Below are 21,604 nucleotides of genomic sequence, written 5' to 3'. Positions count from 1 at the left end.
GTTTTTTTTTTTTTACAGTTTTTTTTTTTACACTGTGGTTGCTTAGCAACCAGCTATATACAGTTTAAAAAAACATGCAAAAACGCGAAAATGCAAATCGTGGCAAAAAACGCGCTAAAAACACGGTAAAAACACTTGCGTTTGGGATGCGGGTCCATTGAATTCTGCTACATTTTGCATGAAAAAAGTCCCCGACCCTTTCCAAAAACGCAGAGGCACAAAAATGCGTTGATGTGAACGTGTTCCATAGGAACCCATGTTAAAAAATGTCCCTGCATTTCTGCAAAATGCATCAAAAAATGCATTAGTGTGAATTGAGCCTAAAGGCAGGCGTCCCAATACTTTTGGCGATATAGTGTACCTAGAGTCTATATTTTGAGTACTTTGGGAAACTTTTTCAAATTGGGATGAATCAAAGTGGGGTGCTGCAGCTGTATCTTAACCCCTCAGCGACTGACGATAAAACGCACGGTGATGCCCGAACACAGTTTTGCAACTTTGACACGTGTTAGTAAAACCTGTCCATATCCTCACAACTTTATAACTTATAACACTTGCCATCCGCCGCATGTACATTTTACGTCGGCAGAATGGCACGGCTGGGCAAATGGGCGTACAGGCACGTCCCTTTGAATTTGCCGCAGTGTGGTCGCGTGCGCGCCGCGAGCTCCGTGAGCGTGATCGCGGGTCCCGTGGGCTCGATGTCCGCGGGGATACCCGCGATCGTCTCACGGAGAGGAAGAACGGGGAGATGCTGATGTAAACAAGCATTTCCCCGCTCTGCCTAGTGACAGGACACTGATCACAGCTCTCCCTGTAATCCGGAGCGGTGATCAGTGACGTATCACTCGTAGCCACGCCCCCGCACAGTTAGAATCACTACCTAGGACACACTTAACCTCTTCATCGCCCCCTAGTGGTTAACCCCATTCACTGCCAGTGTCGTTTTTACAGTAATCAATGCAATTTTATAGCACTGATCGCTGTATAAATGTGAATGGTCCCAAAAATGTGTCAAAAGTGTCCGATCTGTCCGCCACAATGTCGCAGTCACGATAAAAATCGCAGATCGCCGCCATTACTAGTAAAAAAAAAAAAAAATATTAATAAAAATGCCATAAAACTACCCCCTATTTTGTAGACTCTATAACTTTTGAGCAAACCAATCAATAAACGTTTCTTGCGATTTTTTTTTTATCAAAAATATGTAGAAGAACACATATCGGCCTAAACTGAGGGGAAAAAAAAAATTATATATTTTTTGAGGATATTTATTATAGCAAGAAGTAAAAAATAATGCGTTTTTTTCAAAATTGTCGCTCTTTTTTTGTTGATAGCGCAAAAAAATAAAAACCGCAGAGGTGATCAAATACCACCAAAAGAAAGCTCTATTTGTGGGGGAAAAAAAGGACGTCAATTTTGTTTGGAGCCATGTCGCACGACCGCGCAATTGTCAAAGCGAGGCAGTGCCGAATCGCAAAAAGTGCTCCGGTCTTTGGCCAGCCAAATGATCTGGCAGCGAGGAAGAACACGGCAGCGGGAGAAGTAGGCGACAGAAAATGGCGGCAAGAGAGACAGCACCAGGAGAAGACGGCGGGAGACACGGCTCAGGGGAGAAGACCACTCAGAGCTATTTTACAATAAAGGAATTGTCAAAAACCGGCTATTGTTTTCTGTCACATTTCACTGCTTTTTTTGTGCATCCAGGTGAATTATACCCTTTTCAGGATAAATTGAGCTCTTATTTTGTGGTAAATGGTTATGGTTATCTTCTGATTTTTTTTTTTTTATTATCAAAGTAAAATTTGCCCAAAATAGCAAAAAAAAAAAATATGTATTTTTAAAATATATTCACTAAAAAGATTTTAAAAATATTACAAAAAAATATTTTTTAAATATTTTTGGTGAATGGGTAGGGGTACAATGTACCCAATACCCATTTACATGGGGGGGCGGGACCTGGGGGCTTTATTAAAGGAGGCTTCCAGATTCCGATAAGCCCCCCGCCCACAGACCCCCACAACCACCGGGCAAGGGTTGTGGGGATGAGGCCCTTGTCCCCATCAACATGGGGACAAGGTGTTTTGGGGGGGACCCCAAAGCACCCTCTCCATGTTGAGGGCAAGTGGCCTCGTATGGTTCAGGAGGGGGGGTGCTCTCTCGTCCCCCTCTTTTCCTGCGGCCTGCCAGGTTGCGTGCTCGGATAAGGGTCTGGTATGGATTTTGGGGGGGGCCCCTACGCCATTTTTTTTTTAAATTTTGGCACAGGGTTCCCCTTAATATCCATACCAGACCTGAAGGGCCTGGTATGGTTTTTGGTGGGACCCCCATGCAATTTTCTTTATTTTGATGCGGGGTTACCCTTAATATTCATACCTGACCCGTAGGGCCTGGTATAGACCTGGGGGGACCCCATACAGTTTTTTTTGCAATTTTTTTTTGGCTGGCGTTTTTTTTAACTTTCAGTGGGGAAGCCGCTGACAGCTGAAGATTCATTGGTTGTTAAGGACGCAGCAGCTGGCTTCCCGGCCCCCCAGTTAGCAACCAGCTATATACAGTGTTAAAATAATAACCGCAAAACACATCAAAAATCACATCACAAATGCAACAGTTGCGTTTCCGGTGCGGTTCCATTGAAATCTATTACCCGCAAATCTCGTGAAAAAAGTCCCCGACCATTTCCAAAAACGCACTGGCTGCAAAACGCATAGATGTGTACCATAACAAACCATGTTAAAGTGGTTGTAAGCATACGTGTCATTGCTTCAGTTTGTGTCAGTGCGCATGTGCCGGTTTAGGAGATTTCCTGGGTAGCTACAGGTACGCCTTATTATAGGCTTACCATAGCACAAAGTGGTCTGTGAGGGTTTACAACCACTTTAAATGGACTGTGGAGTGTTTCTGAAAACTGCAAAACGCACTAAAAAAATGCATAGGTGTGAATCTAGGGTCAGGGCCATTTCACACTGGAGTGAGAGGAGAGGCTCTTTACGGGCGCTATTTGTAGCGCTATAGCGCCTGTAAAGCGCCTCCAGTGTGAAAGCAGCCTAAGATATAAAAGATCTTGCACTTCCCCAAAACCACCACCCCCAAAACTAATTAAAAAGAAGAAAGAAAAGAGGAAAAAAAAACACAACAAGAAACAAGCTCAATAATGTACTTTTATTTTGCCAGCAGAAACAAAATGATGTACATTCATTTACTAAAAACAAATGTCTACAGGATATATGGTGCTACATTTAGCAAAACATTTAGCAATTGGGTTTTAAGGGCCCTGCTCATAGGAGCTTGCAATTTAAAATGTGTCTAAACCTTAGAGTGGAGACAGCTTTACTTTCAGTGTATAACGGGCAACTAGGGATGAGCCGAACACCCCCCTGTTCGGTTCGCACCAGAACATGCGAACAGGAAAAAAATTCGTTCGAACACGCGAACACCGTTAAAGTCTATGGGACACGAACATGAATAATCAAAAGTGCTAATTTTAAAGGCTAATATGCAAGTTATTGTCAATAAAAGTGTTTGGGGACCTGGGTCCTGCCCCAGGGGACATGGATCAATGCAAAAAAAAGTTTTAAAAACGGACGTTTTTTCAGGAGCAGTGATTTTAATAATGCTTAAAGTCAAACAATAAAAGTGTAATATCCCTTTAAATTTCATACCTGGGGGGTGTCTATAGTATGCCTGTAAAGGGGCGCATGTTTCCTGTGTTTAGAACAGTCTGACAGCAAAATGACATTTGGAAGGAAAAAACTCATTTAAAACTACCCGCGGCTATTGCATTGCCGACAATACACATAGAAGTTCATTGATAAAAACGGCATGGGAATTCCCCACAGGGGAACCCCGAACCAAAATTAAAAAAAAAAAATGATGTGGGAGTCCCCCTAAATTCCATACAAGGCCCTTCGGGTCTGGTATGGATATTAAGGGGAACCCCAGCCAAAATTTAAAAAAAAAATTGACGTGGGGTTCCCCCTAAATTCCATACCAGACCCTTCAGGTCTGGTATGGATTTTAAGGGGAACCCCGCGCCAAAAAAAAAAAAAAAAACGGCGTGGGGTCCCCCTAAAAATCCATACCAGACCCTTATCCGAGCACGCAACCTGGCAGGCCGCAGGAAAAGAGGGGGGGACGAGAGTGCGGCCCCCCCCCCCTCCTGAACCGTACCAGGCCACATGCCCTCAACATTGGGAGGGTGCTTTGGGGTAGCCCCCCAAAACACCTTGTCCCCATGTTGATGAAGACAAGGGCCTCATCCCCACAACCGTGGCCGGTGGTTGTGGGGGTCTGCGGGCGGGGGGCTTATCGGAATCTGGAAGCCCCCTTTACCAAGGGGACCCCCAGATCCCGGCCCCCCCCCTGTGTGAAATGGTAAGGGGTTACTTACCCCTACCATTTCACTAAAAAACTGTCAAAAATGTTAAAAATGACAAGAGACAGTTTTTGACAATTCCTTTATTTAAATGCTTCTTCTTTCTTCCTTCATCTTCTTCTTCTTCTGGTTCTTCTGGCTCTTCTGGTTCTTCCTCCGGCGTTCTCGTCCAGCATCTCCTCCGCGGCGTCTTCTATCTTCTTCTCCTCGGGCCGCTCCGCACCCATGGCATGAGGGGGGAGGCTCCCGCTCTTCTCTTCATCTTCTTCTTCATCTTCATCTTCTTCTTCATCTTCTTCTTCTTCTTCTTCTTCTTCTTCTTCTTCTCTTCTTCATCTCTTCTTCCTTCTTCATTTCTTCTGCGGGCCGCTCCGCATCCATGCATGGAGGGAGGCTCCCGCTGTGTGACGGCGTCTCTTCGTCTGACGGTTCTTAAATAACGGGGGGCGGGGCCATCCGGTGACCCCGCCCCCCTCTGACGCACGGTGAATTGACGGGACTTCCCTGTGACGTCACGGGGAATGCCACAGGGAAGTCCCGTCATGTCCCGTGCGTCAGAGGGGGGCGGGGTCACCGGGTGGCCCCGCCCCCCGTTATTTAAGAACCGTCAGACGAAGAGACGCCGTCACACAGCGGGAGCCTCCCTCCATGCATGGATGCGGAGCGGCCCGCAGAAGAAATGAAGAAGGAAGAAGAGATGAAGAAGAGAAGAAGAAGAAGAAGAAGAAGATGAAGAAGAAGATGAAGATGAAGAAGAAGAAGAAGAGAAGAGCGGGAGCCTCCCCCCTCATGCCATGGGTGCGGAGCGGCCCGAGGAGAAGAAGATAGAAGACGCCGCGGAGGAGATGCTGGACGAGAACGCCGGAGGAAGAACCAGAAGAGCCAGAAGAACCAGAAGAAGAAGAAGATGAAGGAAGAAAGAAGAAGCATTTAAATAAAGGAATTGTCAAAAACTGTCTCTTGTCATTTTTAACATTTTTGACAGTTTTTTAGTGAAATGGTAGGGGTAAGTAACCCCTTACCATTTCACACAGGGGGGGGGCCGGGATCTGGGGGTCCCCTTGGTAAAGGGGGCTTCCAGATTCCGATAAGCCCCCCGCCCGCAGACCCCCACAACCACCGGCCACGGTTGTGGGGATGAGGCCCTTGTCTTCATCAACATGGGGACAAGGTGCTTTGGGGGGCTACCCCAAAGCACCCTCCCAATGTTGAGGGCATGTGGCCTGGTACGGTTCAGGAGGGGGGGGGGGCGCACTCTCGTCCCCCCCTCTTTTCCTGCGGCCTGCCAGGTTGCGTGCTCGGATAAGGGTCTGGTATGGATTTTTAGGGGGACCCCACGCCGTTTTTTTTTTTTTTTTTTTGGCGCGGGGTTCCCCTTAAAATCCATACCAGACCTGAAGGGTCTGGTATGGAATTTAGGGGGAACCCCACGTCAATTTTTTTTTAAAATTTTGGCTGGGGTTCCCCTTAATATCCATACCAGACCCGAAGGGCCTTGTATGGAATATAGGGGGACCCCCACATCATTTTTTTTTTTTTATTTTGGTTCGGGGTTGCCCTGTGGGGAATTCCCATGCCGTTTTTATCAATGAACTTCTATGTGTATTGTCGGCAATGCAATAGCCGCGGGTAGTTTTAAATGAGTTTTTTCCTTCCAAATGTCATTTTGCTGTCAGACTGTTCTAAACACAGGAAACATGCGCCCCTTTACAGGCATACTATAGACACCCCCCAGGTACGAAATTTAAAGGGATATTACACTTTTATTGTTTGACTTTAAGCATTAATAAAATCACTGCTCCTGAAAAAACGTCCGTTTTTAAAACTTTTTTTTGCATTGATCCATGTCCCCTGGGGCAGGACCCAGGTCCCCAAACACTTTTTATGACAATAACTTGCATATAAGCCTTTAAAATTAGCACTTTTGATTTCTCCCATAGACTTTTAAAGGGTGTTCCGCGGCATTCGAATTTGCCGCGAACACCCCAAATTGTTCGCTGTTCGGCGAACTTGCGAACAGCCAATGTTCGAGTAGAACATGAGTTCGACTCGAACTCGAAGCTCATCCCTACGGGCAACACATCACATTTTTATCTGCAAGATTATAGAAACATACTTAACAGTCATTATTCTTACAAAGCATTCCAACATAATATTAAAAAAGGCACCTATTCAAAATATAACACCCACCACCACCCCACAAATCCACACACATACATACATTGGTGACCGTGTTCTGCTGGAAGCTGCATTTCCATGTACACGATTAAGCAATGAGATCAAAGAGTAGAAGGTCAGCACATGCTCCCAAACCATGTTTGCATGGTCAGACAAGAACAATACACACAACAATGACAGCATGGCCACAAAAACCAACTTTTGATTGAAAAAATGCACAAGAATTTCAGCAAACAAACAGCCCTAGTTGGGCGTTTGTCAATAGGCACAATATCATTCCTTCTCCCCCCACAAATCACAGCCAAACCTTCTCAGGCCAAAAGAACCCCCCCACTGCAGCCCTTTATATAAGAGAGGTTGTATTGTTAGTAGACATGTGCGCCATCAATAAATTTGTTTTCTTTCGTTCCGTTCCATTTCGTATTAGAATTAATTCATATTTCGTAATTTGTGTCCGAAATTTTGTATGAAATACAAATTTTTGTTAGGTTCGTTAACTTTTTGTAACAATTACGAATGTTCGTTATGATGAATTTATCATTATGAGGGGCTCCCACCATCCCTGTGCTGTGCTCATTATGAGGGGCCCCCACCATCCCTGTGCTGTGCTCATTATGAGGGGCTCCCACCATCCCTGTGCTGTGCTCATTATGAGGGGCCCCCACCATCCCTGTGATGTGCTCATTATGAGGGGCCCCCACCATCCCTGTGCTGTGCTCATTATGAGGGGCCCCCACCATCCCTGTGCTGTGCTCATTATGAGGGCCCCCCACCATCCCTGTGCTGTGCTCATTATGAGGGGCCCCCACCATCCCTGTGCTGTGCTCATTATGAGGGGCTCCCACCATCCCTGTGCTGTGCTCATTATGAGGGCCCCCCACCATCCCTGTGCTGTGCTCATTATGAGGGGCCCCCACCATCCCTGTGCTCATTATGAGGGGCTCCCACCATCCCTGTGCTGTGCTCATTATGAGGGGCCCCCACCATCCCTGTGCTGTGCTCATTATGAGGGGCCCCCACCATCCCTGTGCTGTGCTCATTATGAGGGCCCCCCACCATCCCTGTGCTGTGCTCATTATGAGGGGCCCCCACCATCCCTGTCTTGTGCTCATTATAAGGGGCTCCCACCATCCCTTTGCTGTACTCATTATGAGGGCCCCCCACCATCCCTGTGCTGTGCTCATTATGAGGGGCCCCCACCATCCCTGTGCTCATTATGAGGGGCTCCCACCATCCCTGTGCTGTGCTCATTATGAGGGGCTCCCACCATCCCTGTGCTGTGCTCATTATGAGGGGCCCCCACATCCCTGTGTTGTGCTCATTATGAGGGGCTCCCACCATCCCTGTGCTGTGCTCATTATGAGGAGCTCCCACCATCCCTGTGCTGTGCTCATTATGAGGGGCTTCCACCATCCCTGTGCTGTGCTCATTATGAGGGGCTCCCACCATACCTGTGCTGTGTTCATTATGAGGGGCTCCCACCATCCCTGTGCTGTGCTCATTATGAGAGGCTCCCACCATCCCTGTGCTCATTATGAGGGGCTCCCACCATCCCTGTGCTCATTATGAAGGGCCCCCACCATCCCTGTGCTGTGCTCATTATGAGGGGCTCTCACCATCCCTGTGCTGTGCTCATTATGAGGGGCTCCCACCATCCCTGTGCTGTGCTCATTATGAGGGGCTCCCACCATCCCTGTGCTGTGCTCATTATGAGGGGCTCCCATCATCCCCGTGCTGTGCTCATTATGAGGGGCTCCCACCATCCCTGTGCTGTGCTCATTATGAGGGGCTCCCACCATCCCTGTGCTGTGCTCATTATGAGGGGCTCCCACCATCCCTGTGCTCATTATGAGGGGCTCCCACCATCCCTGTGCTCATTATGAGGGGCTCCCACCATCCCTGTGCTCATTATGAGGGGCTCCCACCATCCCTGTGCTGTGCTCATTATGAGGGGCTCCCACCATCCCTGTGCTGTGCTCATTATGAGGGGCTCCCACCATCCCTGTGCTCATTATGAGGGGCTCCCACCATCCCTGTGCTCATTATGAGGGGCTCCCACCATCCCTGTGCTCATTATGAGGGGCTCCCACCATCCCTGTGCTCATTATGAGGGGCTCCCATCATCCCTGTGCTGTGCTCATTATGAGGGGCTCCCATCATCCCCGTGCTGTGCTCATTATGAGGGGCTCCCACCATCCCTGTGTTGTGCTCATTATGAGGGGCTCCCACCATCCCTGTGCTCATTATGAGGGGCTCCCACCATCCCTGTGCTCATTATGAGGGGCTCCCACCATCCCTGTGCTCATTATGAGGGGCTCCCATCATCTCTGTGCTGTGCTCATTATGAGGGGCTCCCACCATCCCTGTGCTGTGCTCATTATGAGGGGCTCCCACCATCCCTGTGCTGGGTTCATTATGAGGGGCTCCCACCATCCCTGTGCTCATTATGAGGGGCCCCCACCATCCCTGTGCTGTGTTCATTATGAGGGGCCCCCACCATCCCTGTGCTCATTATGAGGGGCTCCCACCATCCCTGTGCTGTGCTCATTATGAGGGGCTCCCACCATCCCTGTGCTGGGTTCATTATGAGGGGCTCCCACCATCCCTGTGCTCATTATGAGGGGCTCCCACCATCCCTGTGCTCATTATGAGGGGCCCCCACCATCCCTGTGCTGTGTTCATTATGAGGGGCCCCCACCATCCCTGTGCTCATTATGAGGGGCTCCCACCATCCCTGTGCTGTGCTCATTATGAGGGGCTCCCACCATCCCTGTGCTGTGCTCATTATGAGGGGCTCCCATCATCCCTGTGCTCATTATGAGGGGCTCCCACCATCCCTGTGCTCATTATGAGGGGCTCCCACCATCCCTGTGCTGTGCTCATTATGAGGGGCCCCCACCATCCCTGTGCTGTGCTCATTATGAGGGGCTCCCACCATCCCTGTGCTCATTATGAGGGGCTCCCACCATCCCTGTGCTGTGCTCATTATGAGGGGCTCCCACCATCCCTGTGCTCATTATGAGGGGCTCCCACCATCCCTGTGCTGTGCTCATTATGAGGGGCTCCCACCATCCCTGTGCTGTGCTCATTATGAGGGGCTCCCACCATCCCTGTGCTGTGCTCATTATGAGGGGCTCCCACCATCCCTGTGCTGTGCTCATTATGAGGGGCTCCCACCATCCCTGTGCTGTGCTCATTATGAGGGGCCCCCACCATCCCTGTGCTCATTATGAGGGGCTCCCACCATCCCTGTGCTCATTATGAGGGGCTCCCACCATCCCTGTGCTGTGCTCATTATGAGGGGCTCCCACCATCCCTGTGCTCATTATGAGGGGCTCCCACCATCCCTGTGCTGTGCTCATTATGAGGGGCTCCCACCATCCCTGTGCTGTGCTCATTATGAGGGGCTCCCACCATCCCTGTGCTGTGCTCATTATGAGGGGCTCCCACCATCCCTGTGCTGTGCTCATTATGAGGGGCTCCCACCATCCCTGTGCTGTGCTCATTATGAGGGGCTCCCACCATCCCTGTGCTGTGCTCATTATGAGGGGCCCCCACCATCCCTGTGCTCATTATGAGGGGCTCCCACCATCCCTGTGCTCATTATGAGGGGCTCCCACCATCCCTGTGCTGTGCTCATTATGAGGGGCTCCCACCATCCCTTTGCTGTACTCATTATGAGGGCCCCCCACCATCCCTGTGCTGTGCTCATTATGAGGGGCCCCCACCATCCCTGTGCTCATTATGAGGGGCTCCCACCATCCCTGTGCTGTGCTCATTATGAGGGGCTCCCACCATCCCTGTGCTGTGCTCATTATGAGGGGCCCCCACATCCCTGTGTTGTGCTCATTATGAGGGGCTCCCACCATCCCTGTGCTGTGCTCATTATGAGGAGCTCCCACCATCCCTGTGCTGTGCTCATTATGAGGGGCTTCCACCATCCCTGTGCTGTGCTCATTATGAGGGGCTCCCACCATACCTGTGCTGTGTTCATTATGAGGGGCTCCCACCATCCCTGTGCTGTGCTCATTATGAGAGGCTCCCACCATCCCTGTGCTCATTATGAGGGGCTCCCACCATCCCTGTGCTCATTATGAAGGGCCCCCACCATCCCTGTGCTGTGCTCATTATGAGGGGCTCTCACCATCCCTGTGCTGTGCTCATTATGAGGGGCTCCCACCATCCCTGTGCTGTGCTCATTATGAGGGGCTCCCACCATCCCTGTGCTGTGCTCATTATGAGGGGCTCCCATCATCCCCGTGCTGTGCTCATTATGAGGGGCTCCCACCATCCCTGTGCTGTGCTCATTATGAGGGGCTCCCACCATCCCTGTGCTGTGCTCATTATGAGGGGCTCCCACCATCCCTGTGCTCATTATGAGGGGCTCCCACCATCCCTGTGCTCATTATGAGGGGCTCCCACCATCCCTGTGCTCATTATGAGGGGCTCCCACCATCCCTGTGCTGTGCTCATTATGAGGGGCTCCCACCATCCCTGTGCTGTGCTCATTATGAGGGGCTCCCACCATCCCTGTGCTCATTATGAGGGGCTCCCACCATCCCTGTGCTCATTATGAGGGGCTCCCACCATCCCTGTGCTCATTATGAGGGGCTCCCACCATCCCTGTGCTCATTATGAGGGGCTCCCATCATCCCTGTGCTGTGCTCATTATGAGGGGCTCCCATCATCCCCGTGCTGTGCTCATTATGAGGGGCTCCCACCATCCCTGTGTTGTGCTCATTATGAGGGGCTCCCACCATCCCTGTGCTCATTATGAGGGGCTCCCACCATCCCTGTGCTCATTATGAGGGGCTCCCACCATCCCTGTGCTCATTATGAGGGGCTCCCATCATCTCTGTGCTGTGCTCATTATGAGGGGCTCCCACCATCCCTGTGCTGTGTTCATTATGAGGGGCTCCCACCATCCCTGTGCTGTGCTCATTATGAGGGGCTCCCACCATCCCTGTGCTGGGTTCATTATGAGGGGCTCCCACCATCCCTGTGCTCATTATGAGGGGCCCCCACCATCCCTGTGCTGTGTTCATTATGAGGGGCCCCCACCATCCCTGTGCTCATTATGAGGGGCTCCCACCATCCCTGTGCTGTGCTCATTATGAGGGGCTCCCACCATCCCTGTGCTGTGCTCATTATGAGGGGCTCCCATCATCCCTGTGCTCATTATGAGGGGCTCCCACCATCCCTGTGCTCATTATGAGGGGCTCCCACCATCCCTGTGCTGTGCTCATTATGAGGGGCCCCCACCATCCCTGTGCTCATTATGAGGGGCTCCCACCATCCCTGTGCTCATTATGAGGGGCTCCCACCATCCCTGTGCTGTGCTCATTATGAGGGGCTCCCACCATCCCTGTGCTCATTATGAGGGGCTCCCACCATCCCTGTGCTGTGCTCATTATGAGGGGCTCCCACCATCCCTGTGCTGTGCTCATTATGAGGGGCTCCCACCATCCCTGTGCTGTGCTCATTATGAGGGGCTCCCACCATCCCTGTGCTGTGCTCATTATGAGGGGCTCCCACCATCCCTGTGCTGTGCTCATTATGAGGGGCCCCCACCATCCCTGTGCTCATTATGAGGGGCTCCCACCATCCCTGTGCTCATTATGAGGGGCTCCCACCATCCCTGTGCTGTGCTCATTATGAGGGGCTCCCACCATCCCTGTGCTCATTATGAGGGGCTCCCACCATCCCTGTGCTGTGCTCATTATGAGGGGCTCCCACCATCCCTGTGCTGTGCTCATTATGAGGGGCTCCCACCATCCCTGTGCTGTGCTCATTATGAGGGGCTCCCACCATCCCTGTGCTGTGCTCATTATGAGGGGCTCCCACCATCCCTGTGCTGTGCTCATTATGAGGGGCTCCCACCATCCCTGTGCTGTGCTCATTATGAGGGGCCCCCACCATCCCTGTGCTCATTATGAGGGGCTCCCACCATCCCTGTGCTCATTATGAGGGGCTCCCACCATCCCTGTGCTGTGCTCATTATGAGGGGCCCCCACCATCCCTGTGCTGTGCTCATTATGAGGGGCTCCCACCATCCCTGTGCTGTGCTCATTATGAGGGGCCCCCACCATCCCTGTGCTGTGCTGACTTCCTGGGCTTTTAACTTTTAGGTTTGTTAACTTTTCGTAACAATTACGAATGTTGGTTAGGAATTTGGATCCAAAATTCGTAAATAAAATTTTGTATTTCGTATAGCATGTATTTCGTGAAGCATAGCAATTCGTATTTCGGATCCTCCCGAATTTACGGAAATTTGTACGAATTTTAGATTCGTACGAAACTAATCGCACATGTCTAATTGTTAGCACACTGACACACGCCCAATAGAAGTACACGCCCACTAGAAGTACACGCCCACCAGTATCTTTCAATCTGTCTCTTCGTGTATGTCTAAAGTGATTGCACCTGATTGGCAGGAACACATAATAGTATTCACAACTGTGTTAGCCTTGGCTATGTGCATCAAATCTCCAACTACAGGCCAAAGATCGAAGTCCATTTGCATCCACATAAACAAAGCAACAGTTTTCTAAGCATATGTACCTGTGCAGTGTAAACCCTACAAATTTGAAATATCCCTGGGCATGATTAGTGCTAATAAACATTAACATCAGTCCCTGGCTGCAATGAGCTTCCAATCTAAAGTCCAAAACTAACTTTCTTACATTAGAGACTATTTCGACTGGAGACAAATAAAGTGGTGGCACATCTTTGGATTGTGGTGAGAATCCCACACAGGGGGAACATATGAACTTCAACACAAGCATTAGCCTGTTGGGGAATTGAACCAACATCCCAGGTACTGCTAGACAGAACTGCTACCCACTTAGCCACCAGGTAGTCCCACACGTGGTGTCTACATATCTGTGGTGTGAACCAGCCCTTAGTCCATAGCCATGCTCAGTGCCACAAGCAATATACAATATATTGGCCTAAGTATTGGGGCGCCTGCCTTTACAAGCACATGAACTGTAATGGCATCCCAGTCTTAGTCTGTAGGGTTCAAAATTAATTTGGTCCACCCTTTTGAGCTATAACAGCTTCAACTCTTCTGGGAAGGCCGTCCAAAAGGTTTAGGAGGGTGTCTATGGGAATGTTTGACCATTCTTTTAAGTGCATTTGTGAGGTCAGGCACTGATGTTGGACGAGAAGACCTGGCTTACAGTTTCCGCTCTAATTCACCCCCAAGGTGTTCTCTTGTGTTGAGGTCTCTGTCCAGGCCAGTCAAGGTCCATAAAGACATGGATGAGTGAGTTTGGGATGAAGGAACTTGACTGTCCTGCACAGAGTCCTGACCTCAACGTGATAGAACATCTTTTGGCTGAATTAGAGCAGAGACTGCGAGCCAGGCCTTCTCATCCAACATCAGTGCCTGACCTCACAAATGCTCTTCTGGAAGAATGGTCAAACATTCCCATAGACACCCTCCTAAACCTTGTAGACAACCTTCCTAGCCTTCCCAGAAGCTGTTCTAGCTGCAAAGGGTGGGCCAAATCAAAAAAATTGTATTACAAAATGTTTTTTTTTTTTTTTCTAAATTGTCAGACTTCTTTGTTTATAGCACAAAAAAACTGCAGAGGTGATCAAATAGCACCAAAAGAAAACTCTATTTGTGGGAAAAAAGGGACATCAATTTTGTTTGGGTACAATGTCGCACGACCGCACAATTGTCAGTTAAAGCGACACAGTGCCGTATCGCAAAAAATAGTCTGGTCATTAAGGGGGTAAAACCTTCCGGGGCTGAAGTGGTTAATTTAATTTCCACATTTCTCAAAAACTTGTGGCAATAAACACTCTCTATGCCTTGCAGCCTCGGGTGTTTTTTTTTTACCAAAATGTGGTCATTTTGTAGGTTTCTCCTGTCCTGTCACTTCAGGGACTTGCCGAATATAATAGGTAGTCAGGAAATTAGATGCGCCTTTTATGCCCATAGAATTCCCAAAGGTGCTCCTTGGATTTTGGGCCCCTCTATGCATCCAGGCTGTGAAAAAAGTCTCAGACATGTGTAATCCCCATACTCAGGAAGAGCAGAAGAATGTGTTTTGGGGTGTAATTGTAACTATGCCTATGCATAGAAATAATTTGTTGAAATGACATTGTTGTGAAAATAAACACATTTTTTTATTTCTTCATTTTCCCCAAAAAAGTGACAAAAATTAAAACTTTAAAAAACTTACCGTGCATCTTACTAAACACCTTGGACCGTTTACTTTCCAAAATGGGTAATTTGGGGGGGTGTATTTTTACTGTCCTGGAATATTAGGGTCTCAAGAAATGAGATAGTCAGAACTTATGCATCAGGGCCTGGACCTGAACCTGAACCCGTAAACTCTGCTGTTTCTGGTAGTAATACTTCTCTTTGAACCACCTGAGATGGACATCCTTGCCTTATGTCTTATTTCTCATGAACCTCTAACCCCATTGCTCCTCCCATGAACTTCCTGATTTTAGCCACGCCTTTGCACTTCCTGTTTGCCAGACTCTTGTGCTCTCTTCAGCCAATATCTTGCTCTTGTCACTCCTGCTGCTACCTTTATCTCTGCTACCAGTCATTACTGAACTTTGGCTTGTTCCTCAACAATGTTCCTGCTTAGTACCAACCTGCAACCACTTGTTACCGACCTTTGACTTATTTAGCGATTACGCTTCTGCTTGATCCCTACCTGCTATATCTGCTACTGGACCCCAGCTTGCTCACCTCCTGGTGGGGTGATCCTGAGGCCCACAACCTGGTACTAACACACAGCAAAACCCATCCCCACCATCAGGAGCTCTGGTGAATACCCGTTAATGCTCAGACCCCGCACCTAAGGCAAGCCTGTGTCTCCCGCCAGGGGGACCTGCTTGTGTACTTATCCTGCTGGTCAGTGGGAGCCTCTCTACTGCTATAGATATTGGTCTCCAAGCTTAACCCCTGACCGTGACAATCAGGATTGATCAACTTTCAAATATATATATATAAGATAGTTTGTGTATTTTCAAACATTTTTATTCATTTTTTTTGACAGTACAGATTAAGACCTTGGCATTAATTATTGCAATACAGTGTACAATTTTTATAATCCGTCTAACATATATTATAGGTATAGAGAAGTAACCTATTACTATCTCGAGGCCATTTCGGAATGGCTCTATTATCAACGTTGCCTTATCTGGGTTGTCTACGTTGATTTCTAGCAAACTATATGGTGGGTCCTCCACCTTACTCGTTAGACCCTATTCTGTATCCCTACTTCAATTTCTCATGATGGGGCCTAGAGTGCGTCCTCCACTTCAGGAGACACCAGCCTTTCAACTGGCTTCAGGGAGGCCGTCCCCCCATATCATGGAGAGGCGCAACTCAGACCCCTTTATGCCAGGGTCTCAGAGAAGAGGAAAGGACAGGGTGAAGAGAGGAAGGGAAAGCAGTGGGACTAGACAGCAAGATTGGGTAGGAGGACAGAAGGAGAGGGGGCAGGGGGGGGGAGAGGACTCCACGCTCCTAATTATGGCCCTCAGGAAGGGTCTTGGTTAGTGATTGTCCTGGGATCATTGGTTAAGTATCTGATCCAGGGATCCCATACTTTATTAAACAACTTCATTTTATCTTGCACAATTGCTGTTAATCTTTTGTTTAGCATAATCCAAGACAGTTTGTGTTTAAGTTGGTCGAATGGTAGGGCTGCTGACTTCCAGTTCCTGGCTATCGTAATTTTGGCTGCTGTGAATATGAACGTTAGGAGCCGTCTATGGGCTTTGGAAGCTTCTGCCACCCAGGAGTGCGTGCTTTGCGGATTTGGCCAGGTTGATCTGGGTAAGGGTGTACACAAAGCTGTAGACCCTTGTATTATTTATTTTTTTAACGTTTTATAACAGAAACAGAGAACTTTTTTTCAAAAATTTCAGATATTTCAGACAAATTTCAGACATATAGCAAAAAATAAAAAACCCAGGTGGTGACTAAATACCACCAAAAGAAAGCTCTCTGTCTCCAAAAGATGATATAAAGTCATCTGGGTTCAGTGTTGCATGACTGAGTTATTGTCATTCAAAGAGTGACAGTGCTAAAAACTGAAAAATGGCCTGGGGAGGAATTAAATGAGACAGTCCAGTCTTCAACTGGTTAAAGTTTAATTATAGCCAAACATTTTTTTTTTTTTTGATGGGAAGGAAATGTTCATAATGTCCAGGCCCGGATTGGCCATAGGGCAAACCGGGCATTTGCCCGGTGGGCCGCCAGGCTGCAAGTCCTTGCATGGCCCAAGGCTTGAGCTTGTGCCGCTCATCCAGCCTCTCCGCGGCCGCCCGGAGCTCAGCCATCGGCGCCGGGGGGAGGAGCTAAATGAGACGCCTTCGGCCTCACCACGGCTGAACGGCCGTACGTATAGGTCAGCCGTCAGTGCCGGGGGGAGGAGCCAGAGCAGACACCTTGGAGCCGGTGTTATGTCGAGAGGTGCCGCCGTGCCGGAACAGAAAACATAAGTTCAGCCTCCCCTGTGAACTAGATAGGAGGATCGGTGGGGGGTGGCTGCATATAGAACAATTATTTTCTCCATCTTCCTCCTGCAGTCTCGGAATGCCTGTGAGAGGTAGAGGAGAAGCAGGCATTCCGAGACTGCAGGAGGAAGATGGAGAAAATGATTCTTCTATATGCAGCCACCCCTACCGATCCTCCTATCCTGCTTCTCTCTGCTGCTCCCGCAGGGCTCTCCACCGCACCCATACTCTCTGCCAACCCCGTGCTCTCCACATCACCCCCATGCTCTCTGCCATCCCCCATACTCTCCACCCCCCATACTCTCCACCTCCCCCCCATACTCTGCCTCCCCCCATGCTGTCTGCCACCCCCCATGCTGTCTGCCACCCCCCATGCTCTCCGCCTCCCCCATACTCTCCGCCTCCCCCCATGCCCTCTGCCACCCCCCATACTCTCCACCCCCCCCATGCTCTCCGCCACCCCCCATGCTCTCCGCCACCCCCCATGCTCTCTGCCACCCCCCATGCTCTCTGCCACCCCCCATGCTCTCTGCCACCCCCCATGCTCTCTGCCACCCTCATGCTCTCTGCCACCCCCCATGCTCTCTGCCACCCCCATACTCTCTGCCACCCCCATACTCTCTGCCACCCCCATACTCTCTGCCACCCCCATACTCTCTGCCACCCCCCATGCTCTCCGCCACCCCCATACTCTCCGCCTCCCCCCATGCTCTCTGCCACCCCCCCTGCTCTCTGCCACCCCCCCTACTCTCTGCCACCCCCATGCTCTCTGCCACCCCCATGCTCTCTGCCTCCCCCATGCTCTCTGCCTCCCCCATGCTCTCTGCCTCCCCCATGCTCTCTGCCACCCCCCATGCTCTCTGCCACCCCCATGCTCTCTGCCACCCCCCATGCTCTCTGCCACCCCCATGCTCTCTGCCACCCCCCATGCTCTCTGCCACCCCCATGCTCTCTGCCACCCCCCATGCTCTCTGCCACCCCCCATGCTCTCTGCCACCCCCCATGCTCTCTGCCACCCCCCATGCTCTCTGCCACCCCCATGCTCTCTGCCTCCCCCATACTCTCTGCCACCCCCATACTCTCTGCCACCCCCATACTCTCTGCCACCCCTATACTCTCTGCCACCCCTATACTCTCTGCCACCCCCATGCTCTCTGCCACCCCCATACTCTCTGCCACCCCCCATGCTCTCTGCCACCCCCTCATACTCTCCACCTCCCCCCCTCTCATAATCTCCACCTCCCCCCATGCTCTCTGCCACCCCCCATGCTCTCTGCCACCCCCCATGCTCTCTGCCACCCCCCATGCTCTCTGCCACCCCCCATGCTCTCCACCTCCCCCCCATGCTCTCCGCCACCCCCTCATAGTCTCCACCTCCCCCCATGCTCTCTGCCACCCCCCCATACTCTCCACCTCCCCCCGATGCTCTCCACCTCCCTCCATGCTCTCTGCCACCCCCTCAAACTCTCCACCTCCCCCCATACTCTCCACCTCCCCCCATACTCTCCACCTCCCCCCCATACTCTCCACCTCCCCCCCATGCTGTCCACCTCCCCCCCATGCTGTCCACCTCCCCCCCATGCTGTCCACCTCCCCAATGCTCTCTGCCACCCCCCCCCCGTGCTCTCCACCTCCCCCCATGCTCTCCGCCACTCCCCCCTGTGCTCTTCCGGTCTTCCCATCACCCCATGCTCTCCGCCAGCCCTCCTGTGCTGTCCACATCCCCCATGCTCTCCGTTGTCCTCCCTGGGCTCTCCACCTCCCCCCATGCTCTCCGCTGCCCCCCTGTGCTCTCCTCTTCCTCCCTGTGTTCTCTGCCTCTCCCCTGTGCTCTCGCCCCACCCCATGTTCTCAAGGTTCTTCCCTGTGCTCTCCAACCCCCATGCTCTTTCCTGGTCGCACCCCCCCCTCCACACCTCTGCTGGGTTCCCCCCTTCCCTCTCTCAGGGGATCTGTAAGGGTGGAGAGTGGGGAAGGGGCCGGTTAACATGTCATGGGCTGCTCAATCCAAAATGCCCGGGCCTATTTTTTGTCCCAGTCCGGGCCTGATAATGTCTGTCAGATTTATTTTTCCATCCGTGTCCCAATTAAGAATTTTCTAATCACTTTCTATCATGTACACATAGCATGAAATTTGAAGAAATCTTGGCAAAATGGGGGGGAAATTATTTCCTAGAGAGTTGTCATCAGAGCAATGTCCTCATTGGAGGATTTCCCCCTTTATTCCCATTCTGGAGAGAACTTCAAATTTAGGAATTTCTCAATACTTTCAGCCCCTTGTGACAATGATCACTCGAGAAAACATGGAGGGAAATGTCCCCAGTTGAGAACACCAACAGAAATTACTGTAAAAGGTGACAGGGGAAATAATCATTTTATACTTCGTCTTACACTATAAGATGATCCCTATCACACTGGTTTCTTTTCTCCTAAAAAAAAAGGTTATGGTGAAAATTTAGATGTTCAAAGAACCTCAACTTTTTAAGTCTCTGAGTTCCTCCAGCTTCTGATCCAGAATCTTCTCAGAATGATCCTTCTCAACTTGTTGCTGGCCTGGAAGAGGACGGCCCCCTCAACCGATGGAGATAATAATCGTAAACTCCAATTGGCCATAGGAATTAACTCTGTGAACGTTGGAGAACTTCGAATAAACATAAGCACTCGAGTTATGCAGAGGAATGTGAAAATGAGAAGTAAGAAGAAGATTGTCCTCAGTGCAGTGACATGAGCCTGAAGATTTGGACGTGTTGATCCAGAGTCGTTATTCTTCACCCTCCAGACGTGTCTGAGCAGAAAGGAGAAAGTGAGGACCAGGCTTAGAAGACTAAGGCAGAATGGTAGAATGCCACCCAGAGTGGTCACAGGTACAACATAGGAAAGGCTGGCACGGTACCTGGTAAGAGAGGCTTCTGTGCTGTTCTCAGAAAATTGAATGATTTCTTCATACACAGTCCAGAAGCCCGGGACAGTCAAAATGAATATCCCAAGAGCTGTCAGGAATAAAAGCTGATTCAGGAAATTTGACACAATTCTCTTTAACCAGATGAAGAACCCATAGCTGAGATTGGTGATGGTGGTACAGTAATGAATGGAGAGCCAGAAGGTCAACCAGAAGCTGTAATATGTCAGAAAGTAACCTGATGTGTTCAAAAATGCATATACTTGTCTAATGTATAAGATTTCCAGAGAAAAGGCAAAGAGCATTCCCTGTAGACTCATCACACACTGGAGGAAAATATTCACAATCCCCTTAGCCAGAAAGATCACATCGGTGGGGCTCAACTTCCCTTTCTTTCTGATAATGTCCAGGTAAACCATCACAATACAAGTGTAAGAAGGGATTGCCAAGCCGAGTCCCAAGACCGAAGAGACTAAAATAGATAAGAAGAACGGAGACATGTTGAGGTTTGCTGTGATCTCCGGACAGAGATGACGGGACACGTCCAGTGATAGCAGACAGAATGATATATTTAGAGTTGGAATTATGAAAATAGTCTTCAGAGATCCGTCTCATGATTGACTTTGCATGAATGTGATGGATTTCATTTCATTTAAATTCCACCATCTAAAGCACGGAACAAACTGTGTAACACAATAATCATTGCTCTCATACTAACATGATTAACCTCTTAATCTAATTGTCTAAGGATTGTCTAAAAATATATATATATATATATATATATATATATATATATATATATATATATATATATATATATATGTATATATATATATATATATATGTATATATATATATATATGTATATATATATATATATGTATATATATATATTTATATATATATATATATATATATTTATATATATTTTCCTTTTTATTTTATTATTTTATTATCTATTTTTCAAGAAAATTTAAGAAAAATCCCAAATCCAGTTCTCCAGTTGACTGTTCAAAACAAAAAAAAGAGGACTATTTAAAACACAGGAGACCCGCTACCCCTTGTTTATAAAGGTCGTCATTGGCTGGACCTGTCATTCAGAGGGAGTGAAATGACAGGAGTATGTAGGTGGTCGGGCTTTATGACTGATATAGATCTACATTGCTAGATGACATAATTGACAATAGATTTACATTCTATAAAAGAATAAAAATTGTGTTTGTCTTTATTTTTATTTTTTTTTTAAGCATAGGGGTACTATGTACCCCTTACTCATGCACATGGTGGGCAGCAACTGGGTGACCCCTTATTGTTAAAGAGGAATTCCAAATTCCCATAAGCCTTCTTCAGCAGGCCCCCCACAACAACCAGACGAGGGCTGTGAAGAATAGGCCTTTGTCCTCATCATCAGCATGAGAACAAGGAGCTTTGCCGGGGGGTCCCCACTGACCAGGAACCCCCCCCATGTTGTGGACATGTGTCCTGGTATGGTTCAGAAGGGGGAGCACACACTCATCCCCTTCTTTTCAGGCCTGCAAGGCAGAATGCTCAGTTAAGGGTCTGATGTTGAATTTGGGGGGCCCTCATGTTTTTATTTGTGTTTTTGTATTTTTTTGTGCAGAACCCACCCACCCCCCTTAACCAGTTAATGGCCAGCA

At 49.3% G+C, this 21,604-nt stretch overlaps 1 protein-coding gene across 1 annotated transcript; it reads right to left on the bottom strand.

Moving 5' to 3' along the window:
* Positions 1–19,528: 19,528 nt before the first annotated feature.
* LOC141147429 (taste receptor type 2 member 40-like) lies at positions 19,529–20,446 on the bottom strand. Its single transcript, XM_073634665.1, has one exon. The coding sequence runs from the start codon at positions 20,444–20,446 to the stop codon at positions 19,529–19,531; it is 918 nt and encodes a 305-aa protein (XP_073490766.1).
* Positions 20,447–21,604: the final 1,158 nt, after the last annotated feature.

The sequence above is a fragment of the Aquarana catesbeiana genome, linkage group LG06 (genome assembly GCF_042186555.1).
Source record: "Aquarana catesbeiana isolate 2022-GZ linkage group LG06, ASM4218655v1, whole genome shotgun sequence".
NCBI lineage: Eukaryota > Metazoa > Chordata > Amphibia > Anura > Ranidae > Aquarana > Aquarana catesbeiana.
Note: the sequence above shows the minus strand (reverse complement) of the source record. Positions and strands in the feature narration are given on the sequence as shown.

Bases quoted from the DNA above. Each gene is read 5' to 3' on its own strand.
- LOC141147429 (XM_073634665.1), bottom strand. From the start codon at position 20,446: ATGTCTCCGTTCTTCTTATCTATTTTAGTCTCTTCGGTCTTGGGACTC.